This window comes from Artemia sp. Qi Xiang Cuo, chromosome 4 (genome assembly GCF_049724085.1).
Source record: "Artemia sp. Qi Xiang Cuo chromosome 4, ASM4972408v1, whole genome shotgun sequence".
In the NCBI taxonomy this organism is placed as follows: Eukaryota; Metazoa; Arthropoda; class Branchiopoda; order Anostraca; family Artemiidae; genus Artemia; species Artemia sp. Qi Xiang Cuo.
The window spans coordinates 53,654,447-53,670,264 of NC_142797.1; the positions used below are offsets into that span (position 1 = coordinate 53,654,447).

The 15,818-nt window shown below is 37.1% G+C and overlaps 1 protein-coding gene across 1 annotated transcript in view; it reads left to right on the forward strand.

The window, feature by feature from the left end:
* Positions 1-2,164: 2,164 nt before the first annotated feature.
* LOC148953232 (uncharacterized) overlaps positions 2,165-15,818 on the forward strand; it is a 172,159-nt gene continuing 158,505 nt past the window's right edge. Inside the window, exon 1 of the mRNA XM_089087584.1 lies at positions 2,165-2,207. Coding sequence (XP_088943710.1) covers positions 2,180-2,207 — 28 coding nt within the window. The 5' untranslated portion in view covers positions 2,165-2,179. The remainder of the gene's footprint in view (positions 2,208-15,818) is intronic.

Below are 15,818 nucleotides of genomic sequence, written 5' to 3' on the forward strand. Positions count from 1 at the left end.
CATCTAACATAGTCTCTTCGTTTCGAGCAGCTGGAATCTTTCCATTCAATCGCGATGTATTCCCAGAGGGAGCTTTTGCCCCATCCTTTGTGACGGATAGGCCGCTAGACCAAACAACCAGTTTGCGGAGCCCTTCGTCGCAAGCCAACTCCAAAGCTGGACCACCAATTTCTTCTTTCATAAGGTCGACCGAAGAAGTAAGACCTTTTCCCTGAGTGGGGGCTGTTACTGTTCCGGGACGTGGGAATCGCAACAGAGGGAGGACCCGTATTCTCACTGACACCCCTGAGAAAGAAGAGATCGTAGCTAAAAAGGAAAAGAAGGCCAAGCCGATGCCGTCTACAAAGAAACGTAAGAACAGCGCAGTCTGCAAGCCTAACGAAGACGACGGAACCGATGAGGCGGAGACCCTTTCTGAACCTGTTGCCCCGAGCAACTCCTCAAGCGACGAGTTTCTTCACTGTGGAGACGTAGAAGAGGACCTTGAGCCTTTTGATATTGACCAAGCTCAAACAGATAGCTATGTTCTGGTAAAATTCATATTGGGCAAATCGAAGAAGTCGGATATATTCTACGTTGGCCAGATAAAAGGAAAAACTGGAAGCGATCTAGAAGTCTTGTTCCTTCGCAGAAATGGAGCACGGTTCATTTTTCCGGATATTGAGGACAAAGCCTTCGTCTCTTCAAACGACATTGTTCTTTCTCTTCCATCACCAACTGCCACAAGAGGGACTGAACGGACAAAGCGAGGACTCACTTTTCAATGTGATCTCAGCAGCTACAACGTGAGATACAGCTCCTGTGAGCTTTGGTTCAAATTACTTGATTTTTTTTCTTCAACTTTCATTTTACTTGTTTTACTTTTATAAATATTCAAATTTTCAGTAAATGGCGTTTTTTTCTTTAATCTGTGAAGTTTCCGAACTCATATTACTGCTGTCCGAAGTAACCCCAAACCATGTCTGAACCAACCCCACACCGTGGGGTAACTTCGGACAATTATTTTTTTTTTATTGTTGGATTTTTTTTGTCTAAAGACGAAAGATAAAAGTCTACCGAAATTCCTGACAATTCTTGGACACAATCTCTTTCTTTTAAGATGAAAACGGAAGATGGATACTGATTGGGACAGAAGCTGGACCCAACCAAAAAATTTTGTCCGAACCAACCCCACCCTCCCCTACTAAAGTATCGGCTTCTTTTTTGAGAAAACCGAAATATTACTCGTTTATTCTTAAATCACCGGAATCTCTGTTTATAGGTAGACCTAAATGATGGTATTTATAAATTTCAAAAGCTTCTCTGTAGTTCTGGACATTACCTTTGTCATGCGAAATTAGGCTAGCTTGATTAAACAAAATAGTATGGCCTGGGTTTTCAAATATGTGCTCTGCAACGGCAGAGTCAAAATTTTCTGTTTTTTCCGCTTTTTAAGTGTATTATTAATTGAAATAGAGTACTGAGTAAATCTATCCATGAATCGCTAATCAGCTTTTCCGATGTACCAAAGGCCACACGAACAAGGAATTCTGTAGACACCGGAAATTTCACCTATCGGGATAGGGTCTTTACCTAGATAAATTTAGGACCTGATAGTCCCATCAGGCCCCAAACCTGATAGTCCTATCAAGTCCTTGAAAAAATGGCAACAATAATGAAGGGCATTTGAAATGCTCAAGCCTTTAAGGACAGTATTATTACGTAACCTTGAAACGGAACCCTTAAACTCTATTAATGCGTAATAAACCATACGGTAAAATACTACATGAGGGCCCTTTTGCTACCTTGAAAAGTAATGGATTTTTCCTAGGTTAAATTTGTCGTGGATTGATTTTGCTTGATACTGAGTTTTTTCTGGGTTGAATTTTGTTTGAGTTAAGCTTTTCTAGACTGAGTTTTGTGAAGTTGACTTTTGCTTCGATTGAGTTTGACTCGGTAGAACTTTTCAAAGGTAAATCTTTGGTGGCAAGAAGTAGTTGCAAACTTTTGCGGAACTAGTTTCTTTTAATATGCAAATCTTATTCTTTTGGAAGATTATGACATTTCTTGTAATTTCTATGAAGATATATACAGTCTTATCTCGGTTAGGTTTTTACTAGTAATCAAATGAATTGAGGTTTTTGGTTTTAACCGCGTAAATAAAATTGAATTTACACAGTTTTCCCGGAGTTCCTCAATAATGATATTCGTGTCGGTAATTTTTCCAGGTAAGTATCTAAATATTTCCTTAGTCTGCACTGTTTTAATATCGTATTGAGCTTGTACTGAATTTTTGTTTCTCTTATTTTGTATCCAAAATAAATGCCGAAAAGTCAATCAGCGGCACTCAAAGATTAGAATAGGACAAATAAAGCTTTCCTTTAGTGAGTTGAGAGCGAATCAGAAACTTAAAACGAATAATAGCTATTGCTTTGCAGGTTATAAACGCTATTTCTACAAAACCATATCAAATAATCTGAATCTTAACACTTCTTACTATCCTAAGAATTATTAAAACTAGTGCTTTACTGAAAAACCAATAACCAAAAACAAGGTGTTCTCTTAGGAGCACAAAATTCCATAAGTAGCAAGCATTACCTAGAAGACAACAATGGTTCAAAAGGCTTTAAATAATTTTTCACCAGGCTTCATATCGATAGATATTGGGAAATGTAATGGATAAGTTTGTTTGAGGAGTAACATTAAAACTATAAAAGAACAGAAACAATTCCTTATATGATGGGCTGCCATCTCTTCAGGATAAAGTCTTTAAGCTCTTTAAAAATACTTCTCATTCAGATTCGACGGTCCTTGTCTTTAAGCAGCTGTTCTCAAAGAATCGGGACAAAAAGCTAAACTTAAGCGTAAAGAATGAGGAATGAGGAAGGGGCAGCCCTGTGCATATACGGAATAATACCTGTTCCTGTACAGGACAACACCATCATAAAATGCCTTACGGCCCTAAGTTGTAATTTTAGTGTCAGTTCTAGAGTGTAAAGGCTTGAAACCATAAAATTTCTACCATTGACATCTTCAACCCTTTAAAGTGGTATGTTAAATATCCCTCTTACATACTCCCGTTCCCAGTCCCCTCTGAAAGTGGAAAATTAAAAGAAGACTTTTAAAAAAACTACCAAATGAAAAAAGTTCATTCAAATACAAAGCTAATTTGTTAAATAAAATGCTATTTATTTTCATCTCAACGCTAAAATTAATTACAAAACAAATTCTTGGGAATTTCAAAAAACAGCTTGACACCCAGACGTGTCTTCTTTTTCTTTCTTTTATTTTCTCCTGCGCTAGCATTTCACTGGGACATTTAAGGGGCAGAAAAATAGGTAGTCGTCCAAGGTTTCTGGAAATGGGATTTTATTTTCACCACCGCATTAAGGCGTGAATTAAGGGGTCACTGGTTTTGACGTTACATGACTTACTTAACCCGAAAATTACAAATAAAAAGACGACTGATTTATTGTTTAAAGCTGCCCTTAAGTATAATAATCGCTACTGTCGCAATCTTTTTATAGAGCCTTTTTTGCGACAGAAATTTTTAAGCCAGTAAAAATTTGGTTTTTTCCTTATATATCTAATTTTTTTTTAAATTCTTTCTTATAATTGTTTATTCCTAGTCTAGAAACTACATCCTATTAATATTTAAACCCAAACAGAGAAAAATCTATTTCTAATTTTGGAGCCAAGGCCCAAATTGAACAACCCTCCCTCCCCCCTCAATCTCACACTAAGAAACTATAGTTATAATACTTAATCAGAGACCGAAGCAAGAAGCAAGTTTTGAGCTGCAAATCAGCACTAGTTCAAACTTATTCTTAGGCCGTGGATTGAATTGAATCAATCATGGATGGAGGCTGCGCTAGATGAGAATTAAGTTTAACGGGGATTGAGTTAAATGATGTTGTGTTAAGCGGGGGTTGAATTCCATGGCGGTCTAATTAAACGGGGGTTCGGTTGAACGAAGGTTCAGTTAGATGGGGCTTAGTTCTACAGTTGAAGAAAGTTTCAGTTAAGTGGGTTCAGCTACACGAGGTTCAGTCAAACGGTGATTTAGTTACAAGCAAAACATAGCACTGCCAAAACTATGTGCGAGGCAAAGGCCCCTCAAAATTGGGCTCGAAAATAAGCATAAGCATAGAAAACCTCACTAATCAGAAACAGCTAGAAAACAAATACAAAATATACAATGGCTCGCCACAAATTGTGCCCGTAAAAGGGTAGTAAAAAAAATTTCAGTCCTTTTTAGTGAGGCTCAAAATTCAGAGCCAATAGTAACTTGGCCAAAGGTACCCTATGACAATAATCAAAATAAAGTTTTTTCAGGGCATCCCCCCTGCCCAAAAAACGATGGGGCTCTAAAAGGACCAACACTTTTTATGACTTTTTCATGTTTCATAAAAGGTACATGAACTGCTTTGCATCAAACCTTACGGACATGGGTAAAGTGAGCTGTAATGCACAAATACAGTTGAAAAAAGGTTTGCCTGGAAATGGTGCCCAAAAGCATGGCCTGCACAAAAACATTTCTCCGGAAACGGGCCCACAAATTTTTTTTAGAACAGCTTGGAAAATCTATTTGCAAGTCCCTGGGGCCAGGAGATCCTTATGTGTAAAGACTGAATTTTAGGAGCAGAGCCTGTCAAAAGGGAGAATTCAGAAAGTAACCTTTCTTCTCTATCGGCTTGAAACTTATATTCTTAAATCTTGGGCCAAGCAAGCCCCTTTTCAGAATGTCCTTAAATTAAATATTTGATCACCGAAAAATGGGACCAATAACAGGACAATCTATTGATTCCTAGACCAAGGGAGTTTTAATCATAGGCAGCGCGCTAGCGCTGCCTAAGTAAAGGACGATGTGGGCACAATGTGTTTTTTTCTTCACCGGGCCCTTCGTATCGAAGGAGTTGTCGTAGAAACTTCAAAAAGGGCTCATTCGATTGGAAATTTTTAATAGTCGAAAGTGATTGGAGGGCAACTAGCACCCCACCCCCACGCCCATCATTCCCCCAAACACATCCAATCAAAATTTTGACATAGCCAATCAAATCCACTCCGAATTTTGTTCAGGGTAGTTGATTTTCAGATAGAAAATATGTTTTTGAGAAGGACACTCCCCCACAACCCTCGGGGCAAGGGTTTTATGTTATGTCCTGAGGGCATATAAGAACGATGTTGGCGGAATGTACTATGTATTATTTTATCCTTTAGAGTAGGGCACTTCAGTAGTAATCTATATGCTGAGTTGAAACTTACATGGAAACTTACACCTGCGGCATGATAATACAGTGTGGTTTGACGATTACATTGCAAAAAGTGACCAATCCTTTTATATTATAAATAAAAAAAAACAAGTTTTTTAAACTGAAAGTAAGGAGCGACATTAAAACTTAAAACGAACAGAAATTAGTCTGTATATGAAAGGGGCTGTCCCCTCCTCAACGCCTCGCTCTTTACACTAAAATTTTTTATTGTTTTAAAAAATAAAGTTGTGAGACAGAGTCATACTTTAGCGTAAAAAGCGAGGCGTTGAGGAGGGGGCAGCCCCTTCCATATACGGACTAATTTCTTTTCGTTTTAATTTTTAATGTCGCTCCTTACTTTCAGTTTAAAAAACTTGTTTTTTTTTTCTTTAATTTCTGATCATTTTTTAGTTAATGCAGCTTTTATTTGCATAAAAATTTTACTTTTCTTTTGCTAAATGGATGTCTTTACAAATTAACTTGCGTAATTAACTTCTATATTCGTATATTTTTCTTCTGGCAAAAAATATAAAGTTGCAGATTTTTGCAGATATGAGCTTAAAACCTATGTTATAGGATTTTCTGATACGCTGAATCTGACGGTGTGATTTTCATTAAAATTCTTTCACTTGTAGGGGATGTTTCCCCCCTCTTTAAAAAATTGAGTAAATTTTCTCAGGCTCGTAGCCTTTGATGAGTAACACTAAACTTAATAAAATTTATATATTTAGAATCAGCATTATAAACATATTCTTTTGATACATTTATTGACATTAAAACTCCGTTTTTAAAAGTTTCGATTACTATTGAGCCGTATCGCTTGTTTTTTTTTTTTTTTTATTATTACGTATACGTTATTACGTATATGAGGGGGTTCTCCCCTTAGTCAATACCACGCTCTTTACGTTAAAAGTTAAAAAAAATTTTGATTCACAAACTCCTGAATCACAAAGGCCGTTTAATTAGAATAGATAGCTCTTTTGAAAGCACTAAAAAAAATGTAGCGTAAAGAGCGAGGTATTGACTTGGGGGAGAACCCCCTCACATACGTTATAATTTCTGTTCGTTTTAAGTTCTAATATTCCTTCTTACATTTCAGTTGAAATGTAATTATTCCGTATATGAAAGGGGCTGTCCCCTCCTCAACGCCTCGCTCTTTACGCTAATTTTTTTTATTTTTTTAAAAAATAATGTTGTGAGACAGATTCAAACTTTTGCGTAACGCGCGCGGTGTTGTGGACGGGACAGCCCCAAACCCCTGAATCACAAAGGCCGTTTAATTAGAATAGATAGCTCTTTTGAAAGCACTAAAAAAAACTGTAGCGTAAAGAGCGAGGGATTGACTTGGAAGAGAACCCCCTCACATACGTTATAATTTCTGTTCGTTTTAAGTTCTAATATTTCTTCTTACATTTCAGTTGAAATGTAATTATTCCGTATATGAAAGGGGCTGTCCCCTCCTCAACGCCTCGCTCTTTACGCTAAAGTTTTTTATTGTTCTAAAAAATAGAGTTCTGAGAAAGAGTCAAACTTCAGCATAAAGAGTGAGGCGTTGAGGAGGGGACAGCCCCTTTCATATACGGAATAATTTCTGTTCGTTTTAAGTTTTAATGTCGCTCCTTACTTTCAGTTTAAAAAACTTGTTTTTTTTATTTAATTTCTGATCGTTTTTTAGTTAATGCAGCTTTTATTTGCATAAAAATTTTACTTTTCTTTTGCTAAATGGATGTCTTTACAAATTAACTTACGTAACTAAATTCTATATTCGTATATTTTTCTTCTGGCAAAAAATACAAAGTTGAAGATTTTTGCAGATATTAGCTTGAAAACTATGTAATAGTGTTTTCTGATACGCTGAATCTGACGGTGTGATTTTCATTAAAATTCTTTCACTTGTAGGGGCCCCTTTTTAAAAAATCTAGTAAATTTTCTCAGGCTCGTAGCCTTTGATGAGTAATAGTAAACTTAACAAAATTTGTATATTTAGAATCAGTATTATAAACACATCCTTTTGATAGATTTATTGACAACAAAATTTCGTTTTTTAAAGTTTCGATTACTATTGATCCGTATCGCTTGTTTTTTTATATTGCTTTTTTTTATTACTTATTTGTTATTACGTATATGAGGGGGTTCTCCCCTTAGTCAATACCGCGCTCTTTACGTTAAAAGTTTAAAAAAATTTTTATTCACAAACCCCTGAATCACAAAGGCCGTTTAATTAGAATAGATAGCTCTTTTGAAAGCACTAAAAAAAAAAATGTAGCGTAAAGAGCGAGGTATTGACTTGGGGGAGAACCCCCTCACATACGTTATAATTTCTGTTCGTTTTAAGTTCTAATATTTTTTCTTATATTTTAGTTGAAAAAACTTTTTTTTTATTTAATTTCTGCTCGTTTTTTAAATAATGCTTGGAAATCCGGCACCCCCTTCATAGAAATGTCCCTTACCCCAAAAAACATCCTCCACGGAAATATTATCCAGAGTAACCCCCTCCTCTAGCCCCCCCCCCCTCCAGAAAAAATCCTTCCTGAAAATGGTTGTATACTTCCCGATAACCAATAAATAATGCTGGCAAGTCCGGCGCCCCCTTCATGGCAGTTTCCCTTCCCCCATGAAAACTTCCTTCATGAACAGATCCTCCAACATAACCACCGACCCACCCTTCCCTCCCACTACCAGAAAAAAAACCTCCTGAAAACTTCTGTATACTTCCCAATAACCAATACTATATGTTAACATTGGGTAAAGTTCATAACTTTTAGCCCTCCCTCTGGGAACTTCGGGGGATTAAGTCATCCTAAAAGACATATTTATAATATTTTCGACCATGCTGAACAAAATGGCTATCTCAAAATTTTGATCAGGTGACTTTGGGAAAAAAATAAGCGTGGGAGGGGGTCTAGTTGCCCTCCATTTTTTTTGGTCACTTAAAAAGGGCACTACAAATTCTAATTTCCATTCCAATGAGCCCTCTCACGATATTCTAGAACCACTGGGTCGATACAATCACCCCTGGGGGAAAAAAAAACAAATAAACACGCATCCGTGATCTTTCTTCTGGCAAAATACGTAAAATTCCACATTTTTGTAGATAGGAACTTGAAACCTATAGAGTAGGGTTCTCCGATACGCTAAATATGATGGTGTGATTTTCATTAAGGTTCTATATTTTTTAGGGGGTCTTTCCCCCTTTTTTTGAAAATCAGCCAAATTTTCTCAGGCGCTTAACTTTTGATGGGTAGCACTAAACTTGATGAAAGTTATATATTTGAAATCAGCATTGAAATTTGATTCATTTGAGATATCTATTGGTATCAAAAACCCGTTTTCTAGAGGTTCGATTACCATTGAGCCGGGTCGCTCCTTACTTACAGTTCGTTACCACGAACTGTTTGATATACCTATAAAGTGAGCAAACACGTTTTGAAAGTATAATTGAGATTATATAGCTCAACCAGACTGGTTTTTGAGGCACTTTCATCATAACTTGTTTTTTTTTAACCAGAAACTAGAAATTATCAAATTGTGTAATCAAAGAATGGTCTGATTCTAGAAATACGGGTTTACAGTTGGTTATAATCATGCTTCTTTTTTTGCTATATATATTGAACGAATTGTTCATTCTGTGTCAGTTGATTAATAGAAGCTCGAGTAAACCTATAAGAATCAATTTGCTCGTTCTAATTGACAATAAAAGAATTATATTAGTAAGTAAATATACTTTATTCGTCGACTAATATAAGAAACAACCTTTTTTATTTCCTATCTATCATTATGAGTTTCACACAAAATTATCTATCATTTTGAGTTTCACACAAAAAGGGGAATTTTATGCAAGCTTTCAAAGGTATGATAAAATTCACATGTTCATAACAGCTGTTTTGATTAGAAGGCTGTTTTCTCGTGAGATTACATTTCACTGCGCTGCTAATTAAACAAACTTAAAGAGACGGGCATTGTATATAAGCGAGTGTATTTACTAAAAGGGGTAGTTATCTTAGAGAAAAAAAGAGGAGGAGTTGGAGGAAGGGGGCGCCCCCTATTAATATTTTGAATAAAATAATAATTAAAATTGTATTTTTCTTTCATGTATCATATTTAAAAATGTATGCTATGGCATTCCATAGCACTTATAGGCTATTCGACTCTAAATGTTTCTTAAGCACCTTGTTTATGTGTTTGTGGCTCATTCTTCTGGCATTGCTGGGGGAGGTTGTGTGACTGATGCGTCAAAAAACTGCACTTTTATGGCTATATGCATTCATAGCTTAACCGAACTTAATAATTGGGGTTAAAAATAATGCTAGAAGGGGGAATTCAGTTTTGAAGGATGTGTAAAAATGGTACTTATTTAATTTCCAGTAAACATCCGACTTGAAATGCTTTAGATCATATTTTTTTCGCTAGCTTCAAAGCAGATGGCCAGGTATAAAGATATCTCGGTAAAATAGCGTTCCCAACAATTTCTATTTTTAACTCAACAGATAGCAATTATCTTCCGTGTCATACATAATTGAGACGATCATTGTATGTACGCGTGTGTATTTACTAAAATGGTAATTATTGAAAAAAAAGAGGAGTTGGAGGAAGGGGTGCCCACCATTAATATTCTGAGTAAATTTCAAATGTAGCTAATAGTTGAAATTGTATTTTTTTTTCATACATCGTATTTAAATATATAGTGAATAAGTAAAAATTGATTTTTATTTCCAGGACTCAGATATTAAGGCGTCAAGTCAAAACGAGCAAAGCTCACTTAAGAGATGGTAGCACTGTCGTGATTCTAATGAAGAAACCTGTAAGTCACTATGCCTCACAAAAACTTTGTAGTCAGCTAGCAGGAGAGTCTTTGTGACGTACCTGGTACCCGTCAGCCGGGGGGGTTTAGGTGCACCGGGAGTTCAGTTGTACGGGGGGTCAGTTATACGAGGGGTCAATGATACGGGGGTTCAGTTGCACAGGGGGTTCAGTTGTACGGGGGTTCGGTTATACGAGGAGCTCACTTGCACGGAGGTTCACTTGCACGATGGTTCAGGTACACGGGGTCTAGGTAAATGGGGTGGAGTTGCACGGGGGTTGAGCTGCATGAGGGTTCAGTTAAGGAGGGCTCAGTTGTAGGGGGGTTCAGATGCACGGGGGTTCAGGTGCTTGGGGTGCAGTTACACGGGGATTCAGTTACAATGGATCCCACACCAAAACAATGGGGCACACACAAAAGCCAAATTAGGCCAGTGGCCTATGAGACTTCGTAAAATACCCAAGACAATGAACAAGTCCCAATGGGGCAAGTATTTCTTTAATATAATGGTAGGAGGGGAAATTAAGTTTTGAGGGGGTGTAAAAATGGTACTTATTTAATACCCCGGTAAAAATCTGACTTGAAATACTTCAGGATAAATAGACTGTTGCTTCTTTCTGAACTAATCGCAGTTCCTTGCCAAATATTTTTTTATTACTTTATTGCTATGCCACACCAAACTAGCGAATATTTATCGGGGGCTTTTTAGATTTTCAATTTTGTTTTTCGGTGTAATTAATAACATAAAAAAATGATGAAATTTAGAATTGGCTAAGCTCTATTTTGGCTACTCTATATGAAGTGTGGGAGCCAATATTTAGATAAAATAAAGCTAGACGGGGGAATTAAGTTTTGCGGGGTGTTTAAAAATGGTACTAATTTAATACCCCGGTAAAAATATGACTTGAAATGCTTCAGGATAAATAGACTATAGCTTCTTTCTGAACTAATTGCAGTTCCTTGACAAATATTTTTTTATGTTACTTTATTGCTATTAGTCAAAACACTGCATTACCTATGCCATACCAAACTAGCGAATATTTATCGGGGCTTTTTTGATGTTAAATTTTTTTTTTCAGTGTAATTAATAACATAAAAAAATGGTGAAATTTGGAATTGGCTAAGCTCTATTTTGGCTACTCTATATGAAGTGAGGGGTTGGGGGGCAAGTATTTAGTTAAAATAATGCTAGGAGGGGAAATTAAGTTTTGAGGGGGGTGTAAAAATGGTGCTTATTTAATACCCCGGTAAACATATGACTTGAAATTCTTCAGAAGAAATAGACTATTGCTTCTTTCTGAACTTTCTGGGGAGGGGGCAAGTATTTAGTGAATATAAGGCTAGGAGGGGAAATTAAGTTTTGAGGGTGGGGTGAAAAATGGACATAGTTTTTTAATTTGATAAAATAATGGTTATTTCACATAGAAAATAAACCCTTTTTCTATAGATTAATGAATGAACAGCGCCATCAACATCAGGTCATGAAGCATCCAATTTTAGTGGACCTGAACCAATCGTCGCACCACCAATGGAGTTTAGGGATGAGCCTAAACTTGTTCTTGATAATATGGAGTGGCATAGATGTTTTTTAACTGATTGTTTTGGGGAGTTGGCCAGCCTAGATGATCTAACCTATGACATTGACATGGTGGAGGACCCGGAACGGACAGATAGATTTATGAGAGAGCATTTAGGTGATGTTAGTAGTACTAGTGCATTTAAACCCGGTTCTCATAAAGAAATTCCGTCACAGGACAATACAGGCTGGCTTGATCAGCTATCCCCAAACACCCAGCAAGATATACTAAATAGCTTTGAGGATTTCTTGCCACGTCTATCCAATGCAATTGAACAGACTAGAGGTGGTGCTGTTGAGAATTCTATGCCACCCCCCACCATTCTAGTTAATGATACCACTAGTACTAATAGTGATATAACATCATCACGACAATCCCTACTTCCAGATTTTTTTTCTTTCCAACTCTGTCTTGCACCATACAAAAGTCTACAGCGCTAAATTCGGTAACCCGTTTAACTCTCTAGTTTCAGGGGGTATAATAACCGAGCCCCTGGACATTACCCATTTATATGTTAAAAAGATTCGAGCCATACTTGAACAACAGTGGGGGGCGTGGGGGTGGGGGTCAGTTTAAAAGCATCAATAGCACTAAAAATATTTTTTTAATGAAAATGCGATCGAGCTGTATTCGAAATACTTACACATAGAGATGTTGGCAATTCGCCCGCATTTATCAAATTATGAGGTGGTTTTTCTAGGTTGGGTTAATAGCATACAAACTAAGTGGGAAAATTATAACGAGGGGGGTAGCGGGTCGGTGGTTTTATTTATTGAGAGTTTAAACGTTAATATTTGTAGATTTAAAAACGATTTTATTTTAAGAGGTTGTGGGGCTGGGGAGAGGGCTTTAGTTTTAAAATATTATTCAGATTTAAAGAGATGTCAGGGGTTCACAACGAATCTGTTTCGATACGAGGCTACAGTGTTTCAAGTATGAATTTTTAATTGCCGCATATAGACCTCTTCAAAAAGATGCCTCTAAGAAAAGTTGGATGAATTGGCAGTTAATGGTAGGGAGGCTTCAAAGTTCCCCATAGTAGATTTTAATTGTTTCAATGGTCAATTTCCCGTGACATTAAAAGGAATAGATATTTTTGAGTGGGCTAATACAAATTTAAAGATTGGTGTCACGGTGTTGCAGTATGAAACAGAATTGGAGGAGGGTCAGCGTTCCGATAAAAAGTGTGTATTATTTTCAGTGAGGGTTCCTTCAATTGAATCAATAGAGCATCGGGTGTGGCTTATATACATACCAACCGCAGACTTTGATTCAATTGATAGTTTTAATGCAATTTCTAATATGTGTAGGGTTATGGGTGATGGTAAAAAATATGAGATATGTTATTACTGTCCAACATGCTCGTCCTAATTTTGGACTGATTTAAAGTTGAAGAATCAAATCAAACACTGTAAACGTTATATATACCAGGCTGTGGAATCGATATGTGGAGATTGAGCGATCTAACATTTTTGGAATATCCAGAATAGGCTTCTACAAAGTAATAAGATCAGTTTAGATTGCAAAGCCCGACTCACAGATGTGTACGATTCGTCAAATCCAAATCGTGTTAAACTACATGAAGCCATAGGGGTCTCTTACGCTCATGCGCAACGAGACTCCAATAATACCATGCAAGTGCGGGATGTAGTCGAGTCGTTGGGCGGTGAAGACGGCATGCGCTCGGCATTGGTCAGTCTAATCAAAACAACAAATAGGTGTAATTTCGCGCCTTCGTTACACAAGCTATCCTATGCTCCTATCACCAGATGACAGATTGGCCATTAAAAATCGTAAAATAGGTTGGGTTTGCAAGGAAGAATTTGATGATGGTGCTGGGAATGGAGAAAGGAGGAAGGTGATCGACCATGATCATTTGTGGCAGGTAATTATATCGGGGGGAGTAACTTTAAAGGGGTAGCACATCAGTCGTGCAATTTAAACGTTAGACAGCAATATTTCGTACCAGTTTTTATACACAATTCCAATTATGACTTAAAGTTTGTTCTACCGGCGTTGGCCCACATTGTCAAGGGTGGAGTTGTAGATGACGCATAGATAGATGGTTCTTTTTCATATAATATCATACCCAAGTCATCGGAGAAGCTACTGCTGCTAGAATTCATGTGGAAAACAGTTGACAAGGGTAACACATGCCTGAAAAAAATCTGTTTTTAGACTCTTTCAGCTTCTTACCCAAGTCCGTAACTCAAGTGATTCAGGTAAACAAAAGTGACAATTTTGATATCATCCCTCTCCTTAAACAGCGCTTCCTCAATGATGAAATGTATGATTTATTAACGTGTAAGGGTATGTATTCAAATGATTATTACAACTCTGCCTCGAGGCTAGATGAGGTGTCATTACCGCCCATTGAAGCTTTTTACAATTCTCTTACTGAGAGTGAGTGCACCACTAGTGACTATGAATTTTCTAAGAGGGTTTGGGCAAAGGGCGGATGTAAAAATGGGTGGGATTATTGTAAACTATACTTTGCTAGTGACGTACTCACTCTTCAAGACATTGTGTCCAAGAAAACGGATAAAATCTATGGGGAATTTGGTTTGGATTTAGGTTATTATTTTTCCACTCCTCATCTGAAGATGGACTTGATACTTAAAATTACAAAAGAATAAATAGATGTTATCACCGACGTCGATCAACACCTGTTTGTAGAGAGATCAGTGCGAGGTGGATATGTTTTCAAAGAGACTGTACTATGAAAACTAATCCAACTAGATATCACACGTATGAAATATCAGATGCAGTTTTTTTGGATAGGAATTGTCTTTACCCATCGGCAATGTCTCCCTACTGTTTGCGGTGTGGCAATTATAAAAGGCTTAAAAATCCATGTACTTCAAATTTCCCCGACATTGCTAGCGATGAGGATAATGGGGCACAGGGATGGTTTTTGGAAATTGACGGTGAAATACCCATGGAAATCCATGACTCGGTAAAAAACTTTGTTTTTCCGTGCATAAATAGACCGGTGGGTAGGGACTCTCTGAGCCCCTACAATTTATCTTTAGTAGAGGATGGGACTATGCACTGGGTACCTTCAAAACAAAAACTAATTGTCGACCTCAGCCCGAAACAGAATATCGTCGTTCAACACGTGCTATTGAAAAGGATAGTGTCCAATGGTATCAAAGTCACAAGGGTTCATAGAGCCCTCCAATTTGATCAAAAGCCTTACATGAAAACATTTATTGACAACTTTGTCAGTAAGCGTTCAAAAGCGAAAACGAAAGTTGAAAAAGAAGTCTATAAACTCATTTTGAACTCAGCCTTCGGTAAAATGTGCGAAAGCGTACGAAACAGAAGTCGATGTGACATTGTAACCAATTCCAAAGATTGTGTTCAAATCATTGCGGATTCAAACTTCACATCGTTCACGATCATAGACTTTAATATGGTGCTCTTACATCACAAGAAAAGAAACATTATTTTAAATAAAAATATTGTAGGGGAGAGTGCAATAACTGAAATATCTAAAAAACTCATGTTGCCATTTTATTATAATGTATACAAGGTACAGTGGCCGATTGAGGGACAAGTTCAAGTGTATTACGGGGACACTGATTCACTCCTGTCAAAAGTTAAAACTGAAATTCTATTGAATGATTTGGAAAATGGCGAGTACATTAGCTTACGCATGAACTACACCAACTGGGATGAATCCCTCTACCCAGAGCTAGTGTAACGCCAGGCCCCAAATCAATTGTTAATGTTAAAATCTGAAACGGGTAGCGATCTGATATCCAGTGGTGTGTTTCCTGGGACGAAGGTATACTGTGTGGAAACGCACAACAAGGATATCAAACAAGTTTGCAAGGGATTAACTACACACTTTGTAAAAAATTATTTCGTGGAACGTAGTTTAGTCCCAAGAGCGAAAGTGATGGCGATTCGCTCTTTACAATTTAAAAACTACACAGTTTGAGTTGAGAGAAACACCATGTCGGCCATATCGGACTAAGTCTATGTACTTGAGGATGGTGTGAAGGTACTACCAAACGTTCACTATTTAATCTCAGACCGAGTTGATTGTGAAGAGTACAGAAAGCAAATCGGTCTAAAAAAATTTAATTAAATTCTTTAAAAGTACAAATGGGGTGGGAGGGTTTTTTTTGGGTGATGGGTGTTTTTAAATTCTTTTTTCTCTTTTTTTATCGCATAAAATTTTCAATGTGTGTGCAAGGCGGA